Source organism: Papilio xuthus, unplaced genomic scaffold (assembly GCF_000836235.2).
Source record: "Papilio xuthus unplaced genomic scaffold, Pxut_1.1 DF827777.1, whole genome shotgun sequence".
NCBI classification, from domain to species: Eukaryota; Metazoa; Arthropoda; class Insecta; order Lepidoptera; family Papilionidae; genus Papilio; species Papilio xuthus.
The window spans coordinates 7,898,735-7,911,770 of NW_013530872.1; the positions used below are offsets into that span (position 1 = coordinate 7,898,735).

Genomic DNA, 13,036 nt, shown 5'->3' on the forward strand with positions numbered 1-13,036 from the left:
GTCAAGGTTTGTCAGTTTGACACATCTTTCAAAGTCAAAAGTCTTTCGGTGTTTCGTTTTCGGCGGCGGCGCGGAAGTTTTTATAAACTTTGGTATTTACAAGGAATGTTTGTTCGTCGTATACGCTTACGATTGCTTATGATAGTAGTATTTAAATAAAGAAGTATGGCTGGTATAAAATCGCTTGCTGTCAGGGGTATAAGAAGTTTTGGGCCAGAAGATAATGATGAACAACGTATATCTTTTGAAAGGCCATTAACATTAATTTTGGGACAGAATGGCTGTGGAAAAACAACTATTATAGAATGTGTACGCTATGCTCTTACTGGACAGATGCCCCCAGGTAGTCGTAACGATTGTTTTGTCCACGATGCAAAAGTTAACCGATCAACAGAAGTGTTAGGACAAGTCAAATTAAAGGTAACAAAACATTTCCTAAGTAAACACCTATATCAAATATACTATAGCCACATCTGTACTCAAATATAATAGAAATAATGAGAATATGATGTGATATATTTTGAAACAATCAAACCTTATATTTAAAAAAAGTTTCATTTTGTAACTTATTTCAAATGAAAACCTGTTAACTTGGTGCTAAGTGGCCACAATTATCTTAAAAATTGTGAACATCAAATATTTGTGTGTTGTAAGGGAAATAAATTGAGCTCTGATTGATTATCTAACATATTAAAACTTTTATTTTAAAAACAGTTTTAATCTTATGCAATAGATTGTAAATGCAAAAGATGAACAATTGGAAATAGCAAGATCTATGAAAGTTACAGCGCTACAGAAGAAGAAAAGTAAATTTCAGACATTAGATTCATTTCTGTCAGTGATTGATGAGAAAGGAAAAACTAAGGATATTTCATCAAGATGTGCCGATTTAGACTCCATGATGTATGAACAATTAGGTAAATATTTATTACTTACTGTTGTGTAGTTGTACCAATAATATTGAAGCAATTAAAATGTCAAAGACAGGGTAAACTTTTTTATAACTTAAGCACCAAAAGTTATTGAACTTTAGGTCATTGGACCTACAAACTCAAATTTTCCAATAATATGTTCTGTAACTATGTTTTATAATGTGGTTTTCTACTAATTACAGGAGTATCAAAAGCAATAATGAATTCAGTAATATTTTGTCATCAAGAAGATTCTAGCTGGCCACTTGATGAGGGGAAAAAAGTAAAGGAACGTTTTGATGAAATATTTGAAGCAGACAAATACAGTGACTGTTTTGAACGATTGAGAAAAATAAGGAAAGAATATGAAACAGAAATAAAAGTATTAGGTAAACTTACGGGATTTCGTTCATGTTATTTAATTAATAATCATTTTATAAACATTGCAAAAATATATTTTTTTAATTTTTCAGAACAGAAAGTGGCAAATTTAACAGATAAGAAAGAAAATTTGGATAAGAAAAAATTAGATGTTGTAAATACTGAATCTAAAATCTCTGAAGCTGAAATCAGGGTGGCTGAACTTGAACAAGAAATTAAACCGCTTGCAGAAAAAATTAAAGCCATTGAAACAGTGCAGAAAAATTTAGTGACAATTGAAACCAAAAGAGAAAAAATTAAAACAAAGTAACATAAGACTGGCTTTAATTTACTATATGATAAAAAAAATTAAAAAATTAAAATCTTATTATTCTTTGTAGATTAGAGCATTTCACAACTCAGGAACAAGAATTGAAAACTGCCATTACCACCTTATTTGAAGGACCACTAGCTGAGCTGGAGAAAAATATATGTAAGATAGTCACTAATATACTGCATTTTTTAAATAAAAAAAGATTCTTCTTGCTATTGCCAGCATATAATAACACTGATTTCCGCTACTAATAGAAGGAACTGTGTTAATTAACTTAGATAGAAATTTCTAGTTTGAATACACATGTTTTTTTTTATTTTAGCCAATTACGCGACAACTGCCAAAACAAAGAAGGAAGACTTGGATAATTCATACAAGCAAAATAACAAATTCAATATAGAGGAGGAAAAGATTGCCAATGAAAAAACGTCAAATGAAATGAAGTTTAAAGAATTAATACTATTGGAAAGTCAGAACCAAGATAAAATTGATAAGAAGAATACTATGATAGCAAACACTGCTAAACTGGCTGGTAATAAAAAAAATAAACTTTGCCAAATATTTTTATATAAAATGAAAGAATTATTTTTAATTTGAAGTTTTAATTCTCTATAGATTAGCTTGTAATTTTCCTGGTATGATTATGAATTGCTTAAGTTCACAATCCATTAGTGACATGTCCTAATAACTTTAATGTAACATTGTAGTCATGTTCTAGTACTTATATTGTTTCTGTACCTCTTATTTTATTTGTATTCTAGAAATAGAGATAGAGAAAATTGAAAGCAATGAAGATGCAGAGAAAGTGGGAGAGGCTATAAAGGAAAAAATAAAAAGCCTGCAAACGGAACTAAGTGAGAAAAAGAGAGAAGCTGATACCGAAGAGAACAAACTACAAGCTGACGTAGATACGTGTCGTGACGCATTGGTATGTATATTATTCTACTAACTGTTGTCTGCACGAATTTAAAAATCTTAATTAATAACATATGTGCTTTAATATTTCTATATAAGCAAATTTTTTTAATTTCAGTCTCGTCACAAACAAAAAATAAGTAACAAAGAATCTGATATACAAAATATAAAAAAAGAAATCACCAAAGTGGAAAAAGGAATCACCGACACAAATAAGTCTAAAGTACGATTAGATTTTTTGGAAAAGAAAATGAATACAGCTGAAGAGTAAGTCAGATTCATAGAATATTCAAAAAAATTAATAAAATGTGTCATCAATTTTTTTTCAAATAAATATAGTATGCCATGCTATGATTGCTAGTCCAATTGTAATCTGACATTTAATGAATTGGTAAAAAAAGGAAAACCCTGTTATTGATAATGTAAATAAGCTTAAATAATTGTTTCAGGGATTATCAGGAAGTTCTGAACGAGTTGAATCCGGAGGAATGTCAAAAGTCGATTAATGAAGATGAAGCTTTAATGGAAAAGAGTGAACAGGAACTTGAAGAATTAAATGAAAAGGTATTATAAGTACATATTATTTAATTTGCATTTAAAAAAAATGCTTTCTTGGAATCTTCCTGGGTTAAAGATTGCAATAATATCAGTAGTTATTTTCTAAAAAAATTTTTGTTATTAACCAATTACCATTTAGGCCGTATTTGGAATCAAATTAGGGCTATAACAAACTATCAAAAAAATTTTTGTCAAATAATAAATACTAGAGCGTCGGTGGCTCAGGGGTCAAGCACTTAACTTGCAATCTGTAGGTCCTGGGTTCGAATCCCACCATGTGTTCGATTTCCGATTTACATATGTACATTTATCCTCCTGCACATATCTGAGAAGAAATTCAACAATATGTGTGAAGTCAACCAATCCACACATGGCCAGCGTGGTTGACTATGGCCTAGTCACTCTTGATTTATTGTAGGCTCCGAGCCCCTCTGTGGGGACGTATAGTGAGCTGGTGAACGAATAAATACTATGGTGCATATTTTCTATGTATTTATTTATTTTATTTATGTTATTGTTGTTAATTTCTTTTAGTAAAAAACATTATTGTAATGTAAATTTTCAGATCAATCAATTACAAAAGCAAAGCGCCAAATTAAAAGAGCGTGATATGATAGAAGATTCATTAAAACAAAAAGAGAAGCAGATGAATGTATTGAAGAACAAACATCGCAGTGTCATCAGTGATCTGCTCGGTACAATGCCGGACAAAGGTTATGCTATGGCCATTAACAAATTGGAATACGAATTACGTGATGAAGTTGATTCTGTTAAAAAGAAATTAAAAGAAAAACATACAAATGTAAGTTAATTTATCTATTTTATGACTATTAGATTTAATTTGAAATAAACCAAATATTGTAATAATGAATTTCCATTTTAATGCGTGTTATTAAAAGGATCTGACATTTTTGTGTTGGCCATCTTGGATTTATAGTCAAAATATCAAATAATCTGTCTGTTACTACTTTTGGTCAAAATAAAGTTAAATGTTATGTCCCCATACAAAATAAATCACATAAAATGTATAATTTAATTTTGTTCCTAGCTTACAAGTTTGGAAACAGAAAGGAAACACGTGCGCGAGCTGTTGACGGAACGCCGCAACGAGCTGACAGCGGCCGAAGACCAGATGTTCAAGGCTTGCGGCACTCAGACATACGAGGCGACGCTCAGCAAACTAAATACTACTGTTGAAAAGTTACAGGTTAATATTAGATATATTTTAAGCCCACAGTTTAAATTAAAAAATATATATTGATTCCTTAATAATTATAAGCTTGCTTATGAATATTTTTCCTTACTTTCCACTATTGTGAAAAAACGCTATTAACAGGGACATATAAAGCATAATATAAGTACTAATAGCTATTCTAATACAAAAACCATTCTGGACCTTACTTCACTAAATATCAATAATCAATCAAATATTCCCAGTTGATTCCCAAATGGGATTCAAGTCCACACTAAATTAGGGGTAGATCTTAGTCAATCACACTGGCTCAATGAAGTATTTAACTACATGCACATCTTTGAATTTCTCTGCAAACATGTGCTTGTTTTATTAAAGAACCAAAAATAGCTTATTACACAATACACAGGACTACTAAATACATTTGATTAATTAACAGGAATACATTTATATTTTCTTTTCAGGAAGAACAAAATATGCTCCAATCATCAATGTTTATATTTACAAAATATAAAAATCAACTCAAAGACAACAGCTGTTGTCCTCTATGTAACCGAGGATTCGATTCTGATACAGAGGTATGTTTTATCTTTCTATATATAATTCTTCTGTGAGTGTGTATGTCACTGAACTTCTCTCAAACGACTGGACCGATATTGATGAAATTTTTTGTGTGTGTTCAAGGGGATCTGGGAATGGTTTAGATTCACAATTTTCATCAAATATTAAATTCATATTAATTTATTCAAATTAAAGACGTGTAGACAGGACAATGTCTGTCGGGTCCGCTAGTATTTTATAATTTCCTAAAACGCATTCAATATTCACCTAAACATATGGTTTTTATTGTGCAAACAATTCATAAAAATAGGTGTAAGAACATAACTGTTAAACTTAGACTCTCACTTCGAGACATATGTTAAAAAACATATTATGTAACTTTTAGACATTATTAATTAGAATCCTTTGGCGCGAATGGCGCGCTTTCATTAGCAAGGCAAGTGTCAGAATGATTAGTGAAGGGACATAAACGTCGACATTTTAGTAAGGTTAGTGTTGCGCCAGTACACCGGCACAGTGTCGGATGTTCTTCCTAACAGTATGTATGTAAAATACAGTATGTTGTTTAAAATGATATTCATACATCCATTTGGACGGTGAAATCTAAAAGTAATAATAAAGGTTACTGAAAAGAATTCAAATTTACAAATATAATTACTGTATTTTATGTAGTTTTATAAAATCACCATGTATTTTATAGGCATCAGATTTAATATCTCAATTGACCACACAAGTGATGAATGTGCCGGCTAAACAAGAAAAAGTATCAGAAGAGTTACAAAGAACATCAGCAAAGAGGGACGATCTGCTCAGTATGAAGTCGTTGAATGAAAAAATAAAGACCTTGAAAGAGAAAGATGTACCGCAACTTGAAACCCGTTTGAAAGACGTCGATACGGTAAGATATTGAAAAAACATATAAATAATAAAAAATGCTGTTAAAAATTTGTAAGGACTAACTCTGATATTTACTACAAATTTTTCTTCACTGCCTAAAATCTTACTAATATAAATGCGAAAGTTAAGATGGTTGGATGGATGTTTGTTTGAAAGTATCTCCGGAACGGTTCAACGGATCTCGCTGAAATTTGGCACAGATGTAGAACATAGTCTGGAAGAACACATAGGTTATTTATATTATATAGTTTACACACATCATTAAGTTTTTCTTATATTCCGCGCGGACGGATTCGCGGGCGACAGCTAGTTTGATTATATTAATCTGAGATTAGTTTGACCAAACTATTAATTTATACATGAATAATATATATTAATTTCATAGCAAATAGCAACATTAACAGAAGAATCCGAAGAACTATCAATGACAATAATGGAGCCGGAACAGAAGCTGCAAAACGCTAGACAGATACAGAGTGACATGCCGCTACTGGATAGATACACTAATGAAGTAACTACGGCAACTAAAGATGTAAGTTTATAAACTAACTACTATAATAATGATGCTTTTGTATAAGTACTTATTTCCATTGGGCGACTTACTATGTACGATCGTCATTTCTTCATAGAAATAGTGTTGAAGTTGCGAGTAATATTTGTACTAGCACAACCAGTCAATTACTAAGCTAGACGTTTAGTGTAAAAAGGGTCTAAGATAAAGGCACAAACAGTCGATACTTAAAAATAGCGTAAGTAAGAAAACGGTTAGTCGATAAAATTCGCAATAAAAAGTTTAACATCAAAAAGGTTTTACTTTTCTGATTCTCACTATACTATTTGAAATTAAGAAAAAAATGTCACAAAACGGATTTCATAAACATATTTAAGAAAAAGTTACAGTATCAATAATTATGTGCATTTTGCAGCTAGAAGCAATCAAAGCCGAGTGCTCCCACATGGTAATAGATATCAATTTAGATGAAGCTACAACAAAGAAGAATGGATTGAGACAACAGATCACCTCTTTAAGGTCTCAAATTAAGCAATCACAAACAAAACTAAACCAGCATACTAAAAAGTTACAAACCATGGCCGAAAAGAAGAATAAACTTAAAGAGGAACTTCTTAATGTGCAGAAAAAGGTAAGCTTACACTAATAATAGTGTAGTTAAGAAATGCTGACGGAGTCTCGGACGACAGCTAGTCTATTATTTATGTTGTGAACATTTAATTTTGATTCCGTCTTAAGAATACAATTTTTAAAGCTTTGATTTCATTGAAATTTTAAACGAAACTCCTACAGGTCCAAGAGTTAGTTAATTTACAAGAAAATCTGAAACAATTAGAATCTAATAGAGAAAAAGCGTTAGTTGAACTAAAGGAACTGCAAGATGGAACAGCGCCTTTGGAAGTTGATTTGAAAGAAAAGGAGAAAATTAAGAGTGAATGTGTTAAGAAAAACAGGTAAGTAAACATTTATTAAATATAAATGTATTCACATATCTTTACGGCTCTCAACTTCGCTCGAGTGAGAAGCGTGATGACGGAGGAGCGCACTGCGCAACGCGCCGACGACCTTGGGCCGTCAAGATATTTGAAAAGAGTTGTATTACTGTGTGTATGTATTTTTACAGACACGACACCAGTACAAAAAAATATATACAAAGAGTTTATCATTACTACATAATTTTTTAATATTTAAATATTTTTTTCCATTACAATAGGGCTGCGATCGACGTCAAAAATGATTATATAGTTAAAATAAAAAATGCATTTGATAAAGTCAAATCTATTGAAATGGAAATCAAGCAACACAATGAGAGAAACGTTCAAGCTGAAATGGATAAAATAAAAGAAGCGAATGAACGGCTGATGGACAAACAGAAACAGATAATGGTCGACAGAAATACTCTTACTAAGAAAATTGATAGCTTGAAAGACGAACTTGCCAAACAAGACGTGAGTTAAATATTAAATTATGTCAACTAAATTTATTGTTCTTTTTAAATAAGATTGTGTGCTTTAGTGACCTCTTTCTTTTAAAAATCAACAAATAATTTGAAAAATACTATAAAAAATAATTTATAGACCAATTTCACTAATTCTTTGTTATTGTCAAGAAAATATTTTTATTAAAAAAAAAGAATCTCGATTTAATTTTGAAAGGCAAAAGCTATAATTTTTTTTTGTTTTATAGTATTATTATAATAAAATTCTATGTTTTTATTATGAATCTTTCAGATCTACAAGCGCAACTTGGAAGATAACCTCAAGCTACGTAAAGCTCAAACTGAAATAGCTAACAGTGAGAGTGAGTTAGCAGCCCTCAATGAAAAGCTGAGTGGAGTCAACATGGACATGATTGCTGAGAAGGAACCACTTATGACAAAACATGAGGACTTTTTTAAAGAAAAGTTGCAAACTGAAGGTCTGCTGCGTGGATACAAAGTAAGATTTCTTATTAATTATTGACTGAAAATATGACATGGAAAAATTGCTATAATACAGAAAGTATTTTTAAATATAAATTTAAGTATAAAAGACCTTTATTATAATAACATAATTATATATGCGGTCTAAATGACCAATTAACACTTCGACACATAAGTGACCTAATGATCAACCATGGGTTTCTGAGACAAAAATAAATATTTATAACAACAACACCAAACCACATTTTTGACAAAATAATAACGATATTTTTTAAACGGAGATTTTGGTCTCAGAAACACAGTAAGTGATTTTTTTTTTGTGTTTGAAAATTTGCAATGTTTGAAATTATTTAATATTGTAGGAAAGATTGAAACAATGTAAAATGGAACTGAAGAAAGCCGTGAACGAGGGTATAGAGAAACAGTACAGGGAAAAATTTTATGATTTGCATGTTATTAAAGCTCTGGAGAAAGATATTAAAGATTATTCCGTTGCCTTAGAAAAGTGCCTTATGGAGTTTCATAAAGAGAAAATGGAAAATATTAATTTAATTATAAGGTATATTTATAAAATATTCTACTTCAGAACTTTGAATCATTTTATATACAGGCGTAATAACATTTAATTAACTTTTTTAACAAGGGAAATGTGGAGAAAAATATACAGGGGGAATGATATTGACTATATTGAAATTAAAACAGAAGGCAGTGCAACTGCTGACTCGGATCGCAGGAAATATGATTACAGGTACGGAACATTTTTGACAGTAAGATGTGCATTAATTCAAAACCTACTATAAATACATAGAATTACTTGTTTACGTTTTTAAATTATTTTGCTTATTGTATTAATTTATAAAGTATGTAACAGAGTGGTGCAATGTAAGAATGGCGTGGAGATAGACATGCGTGGTCGTTGCAGCGCCGGACAGAAAGTGTTGGCCTGTCTCATCATACGTTTGGCGTTGGCTGAGACATTTAGCACAAGGTACCTTTTGACTTATAAATTAAATAGTCAAACCTGGATAAGCAAGAGACGTCTATAAGAAAGAAATATCACGGTCCCCTGGACACTCCCTCATCCAGGTTCTACTGTATATTGTTAGTTATGTTATCTTTAATGCCTCTCATATGTTTTGTTAATAGGTTAGGTAAATTATATCTCAATTTTCGCCTTTCTATAATTTTATAAATTTATTCAGTTAGATTATACATTTACTTTGCTTTTATTTCAGGTTCGGTATCTTAGCATTAGATGAGCCAACGACAAATTTGGATCAAGAGAATGTTAAAAGTCTCTGCGAGGCTCTCGGTGAAATAGTTTTGGAAAGAATGGCGCAAAAGAATTTCATGTTCATCATCATCACTCATGATAGAGAATTCATCGAGTCCCTGGGCAGTATTGATAAGGTCACGCATTTTTATGAAGTTTCTAGAAACGAAGAAGGAAAGTCTAGAATCAAAAAGATAAGATTTACTTAATTCATATTTTTATTACTCAAAATCCTACAGTCATTCCTATCTCGAATGTCAAATAGCTGTTAAGAAGGCCGTGCCTTACAAAATTTGTTAAAGCTGCTTTACATTTTTATATATTAAATATAACCTTTTATATGTTTTATATTTTCTTTATTTAAGCCCCGTTCTTATTTTTTAAGGGATTTATGAATTAAAAGTAAAATCTATATACTCAGTCAGGTAAATTCCTGTATTTAAATATAATATATTTTATGACTAAATTAAAAGCAATTATAACATTAACACACATATTTACATATAAAAGCACTTTATAGTCTAGCCTTTTTATACATATTTAATTTTTTTAAATTATAGTTTGCCTTAAAGCCGTCTAAAAAATTAACTCGAGAATAATCCTGTAATACTGTTCAATGGCTTGCAAATTTCCATTTGATCAATTTGCAGCAATTTGCTCTCTTGCAATACAGTTAAAGTCACTCCTAATAGTTCACAAATTTGCGTCGGGGGAAATGACTGTGATAGACACTTAGTTATATAAGGAACCAAGTCTTCAGTAAAGCAAATACAAAACGAAACAAAATTCTGTCTTTCAACTTCTGTAAATGCTTGTTGTTCCCTGTTATAAAATGTTAGTAATATTTGTACCGACTTTCCCAACGATTTTCTATATTCATTATACACGTCTTTCACAATATTCAAAGGTGCTGTTACTCGGAAAGAATTTAAAGTCGATAGCAATCCATTACAATACTCCGCTAATGGATAGTAATCTAATAAATTTTCAGGTGGTCCTGATATCATATTCTCGTTTACCGGTCTTGGTAAATTCTTTATTGTTGGTACTTTATAAGTTCTCATTTGATTCTCGAATTGATTGTCCACTTTATCAAGGTTATAGTGAAATTGAGCCATTATATTGTTTCGAAACAGAGGTGTTAATACACAGCGTAAATCTGCACCGACTCTGCCAAATGAGAGACAGAGATACATACATTGATTCAAAAGGGACTCAAAACTCGACTCATCTTCCTTCTTTAAATCCTGATTAAGCATTTGGGTTAATTTTTCAACCTAAAACAAAGTTATTTTATTTCCACAAAAATAAAGTTTCATTTTGAGATACATCTTAATAATATTATAAATGCAAAACTTTTCATAGATGTTTGTTTAAAGGATTTCCAGAATGGCTCAATAGATCATAATGAAATTTGGTATATATATATATATAGAATATATATAGAACTTAGTCTGCAAGAACACATAAGCTGCTTAGTAAGTTTTTTTTTAATTCCATTCCAGTATTTTAATATTATACAATAATCAATCAGTCATTATTTAGATAATTTTAGTTACAATCAACATTATGGCACCACTTTATACCTTTTGTTTCAGCCAACATGATAAAGCGCTTGTTCCACTAAGTTCGTAATCACGCACTTTAGATTCTTGAGCGTCTGATAGGAATATTGACTTATGTTGAGTTAAAACATTAAATAAATGTATTCGGTGTAACTCGACAATTTTTCTTAACAATCTCTCAGATGCTGTAACAGTAAATAATAACAATTTAAAAATCATTAAAACAGACACTTTTTGATAAATATCTGGAACCATAATCATAATGAATATTCCATGAGATACTAATAATTACATTCACTGCTCTTGGCATCTTCTAAGGCTTTTTCAAACCAAGCATTTCTTGCTTTTAAAAAGTGCAAATGTAAGCCATCAGTCATTATTGTATTGCTCGGTATTTTACTTCCCACAGATATTTTGCTTTGGTCTTCTTCTGTAGATTTAAAGACTGTGTTAGCTCTCCTCAAATAACCTAGAATCTGAAGAAATACTATTTTTCATAGACAGTCTTCTAAAACTTCATTATCCATTGCATCATTATGTAACACAATTATAAAATTATATGTATTACTTACTTGCAAACATTGCGGTAAAGGTAAATCATAATGTAACTGATTGTACAAGTGATATAAAGTTTCATACCACAATGTCATTATTTCTGATGATGTATTCTGAAAATTAGCAATCCTACATATTTATTTTACATTCCAATAACTATTTGAGATTCATAGAGTATAAGACAACATACCTGAACAATTGGTATCTCAGAGTACCTTTTTGATAGATTACGAACAAAAGTGAAAATATCCAATGCACTCTCATAATCTTCTGCATTAAGTGCTTCACGCATTAACGAGGGCAGTTCTAGTAAATCTAATAATTTATCACTTTGATGACGAATGCTGCTATAGCGCCTAGAAATAACAATATTTCATTATGTAAATAAATAAAATAAAAGCCTACTAATACTGGTAATATATTCAACTTACTTTTTATCTTCAACAATATTTCCAACATTCATAGAGAATTTCTCTAATTCCTGTACAAATTGAGGCATAGTGTTAAGAAAAACTTCCAAAGAATCTTTAGATTTCCCTAAATCTTTCATAATGGTGCGAGAAATCTCTGCAGTCTCCACAAAGGTTTTGCAATTTGTAAATGCTAACTCTTGAGTCTGCTCTGTTAAATGTTTCATTTCATCAGATAATCTCTCCGGCTCATTTCTAATGTGTTCCCAATTTTGTGATCCAAGCTTTTTAATATAGTCATTAATGTCATTGAAGTATTCTGGGGTTTCTGCAGAAATTATAAAAAAAAATAAACATTTGTATTTAGGAAATCAGTTACACATTGCCTATCTTAAATATACAGACAGACACAAGTTGTTCTTTCCTTTATTTCAAGCTTGATTACTGCGACGTCTTAGCAATAGGTGGACCCGACCATTGTTAGGGCCCACAAAAACATTTAAACATATGTGTTATTGCAAGCTTCACAACTGTTGATTTAACTAAAGTAGATTGCAAAGTATTTGTTATACCAAACTGCTTTGGCGGAAGTTTATTAATATAAACATCGTACCATTCGTTGAATTTGGGAATAATAGTTGACATAATTCTCTCAATTCTTGAGCCATTTTAGTACCCGTATCGTATCGAAATTTATTTGTAATAAAATATCTTATTCGCGATGAACTTTTATTTTTTATATTTGCATATACGTACGTACGTATTTTACGATATAACGTAAACGATACGTATTTTGTAGCCCATAACATTGACAGATTTCAGTTTTTGACATTGTCACAAAGTCTTGTTTATGATAGTCTCTCAAGAGTATAAAAAATTTGTTTATAGATTTCGTGAATGAAATGATTTTTCCATGTAATGTAATGTAGCTACGACAATACAAAAGACTATTTAAAAGCCTAAACCAAACTTACCCAGTTTAGATTCATACCATAAGCTTTTTCTATGCGTTTCCCCACCTTAAAGTAAATAGAAGAATCTTATAGAATAGTTAACTCCAACCCGTTCCGTTG

The 13,036-nt window shown here is 30.7% G+C and overlaps 2 protein-coding genes across 3 annotated transcripts; one reads left to right on the forward strand and one right to left on the reverse strand.

Moving 5' to 3' along the window:
* The first annotated feature begins 15 nt into the window (after window positions 1-15).
* On the forward strand, window positions 16-9,781 carry rad50 (DNA repair protein rad50). Of its 2 annotated transcripts, none has more exons than XM_013309585.1 (22): window positions 16-420; window positions 734-917; window positions 1,115-1,300; window positions 1,385-1,598; window positions 1,673-1,764; window positions 1,928-2,137; window positions 2,367-2,533; window positions 2,639-2,787; window positions 2,970-3,084; window positions 3,644-3,880; window positions 4,127-4,285; window positions 4,735-4,848; window positions 5,532-5,729; window positions 6,114-6,260; window positions 6,655-6,870; window positions 7,032-7,192; window positions 7,453-7,687; window positions 7,970-8,176; window positions 8,523-8,719; window positions 8,804-8,908; window positions 9,032-9,148; window positions 9,396-9,781. In XM_013309585.1, exons 1-22 carry the CDS (start codon window positions 166-168, stop codon window positions 9,640-9,642), a joined length of 3,912 nt encoding a protein of 1,303 aa, XP_013165039.1. In that variant the 5' UTR covers window positions 16-165; the 3' UTR covers window positions 9,643-9,781. The 2 variants fall into 2 exon arrangements, with proteins under 2 accessions (XP_013165039.1, XP_013165041.1); XM_013309587.1 differs by having other exon boundaries at window positions 329-420; window positions 715-917.
* A 182-nt stretch (window positions 9,782-9,963) lies between these two features.
* Window positions 9,964-12,779, reverse strand: Cog8 (conserved oligomeric Golgi complex subunit 8). The gene is made up of 7 exons (XM_013309040.1): window positions 12,577-12,779; window positions 11,985-12,291; window positions 11,744-11,909; window positions 11,571-11,666; window positions 11,291-11,474; window positions 11,020-11,183; window positions 9,964-10,710 (listed from the first exon to the last, which is right to left on the reverse strand). Exons 1-7 carry the CDS (start codon window positions 12,770-12,772, stop codon window positions 10,018-10,020), a joined length of 1,806 nt encoding a protein of 601 aa, XP_013164494.1. The 5' UTR covers window positions 12,773-12,779; the 3' UTR covers window positions 9,964-10,017.
* Window positions 12,780-13,036: the final 257 nt, after the last annotated feature.

What these genes read in the sequence shown, in the direction of transcription:
- rad50 (XM_013309585.1), top strand. Translation starts at nt 166, where the DNA reads ATGGCTGGTATAAAATCGCTTGCTGTCAGGGGTATAAGAAGTTTTGGG. An exon ending in AGAGAAAAAATTAAAACAAA is followed by an intron (nt 1,599 to 1,672) that starts GTAACATAAGAC and finishes TATTCTTTGTAG; the next exon opens with ATTAGAGCATTTCACAACTC. An exon ending in TGAGCTGGAGAAAAATATAT is followed by an intron (nt 1,765 to 1,927) that starts GTAAGATAGTCA and finishes TTTTTATTTTAG; the next exon opens with CCAATTACGCGACAACTGCC.
- Cog8 (XM_013309040.1), bottom strand. Translation starts at nt 12,772, where the DNA reads ATGTTATGGGCTACAAAATACGTATCGTTTACGTTATATCGTAAAATA. An exon ending in AGATGCCAAGAGCAGTGAAT is followed by an intron (nt 11,184 to 11,290) that starts GTAATTATTAGT and finishes TTACTGTTACAG; the next exon opens with CATCTGAGAGATTGTTAAGA. An exon ending in CATGTTGGCTGAAACAAAAG is followed by an intron (nt 10,711 to 11,019) that starts GTATAAAGTGGT and finishes ACTTTGTTTTAG; the next exon opens with GTTGAAAAATTAACCCAAAT.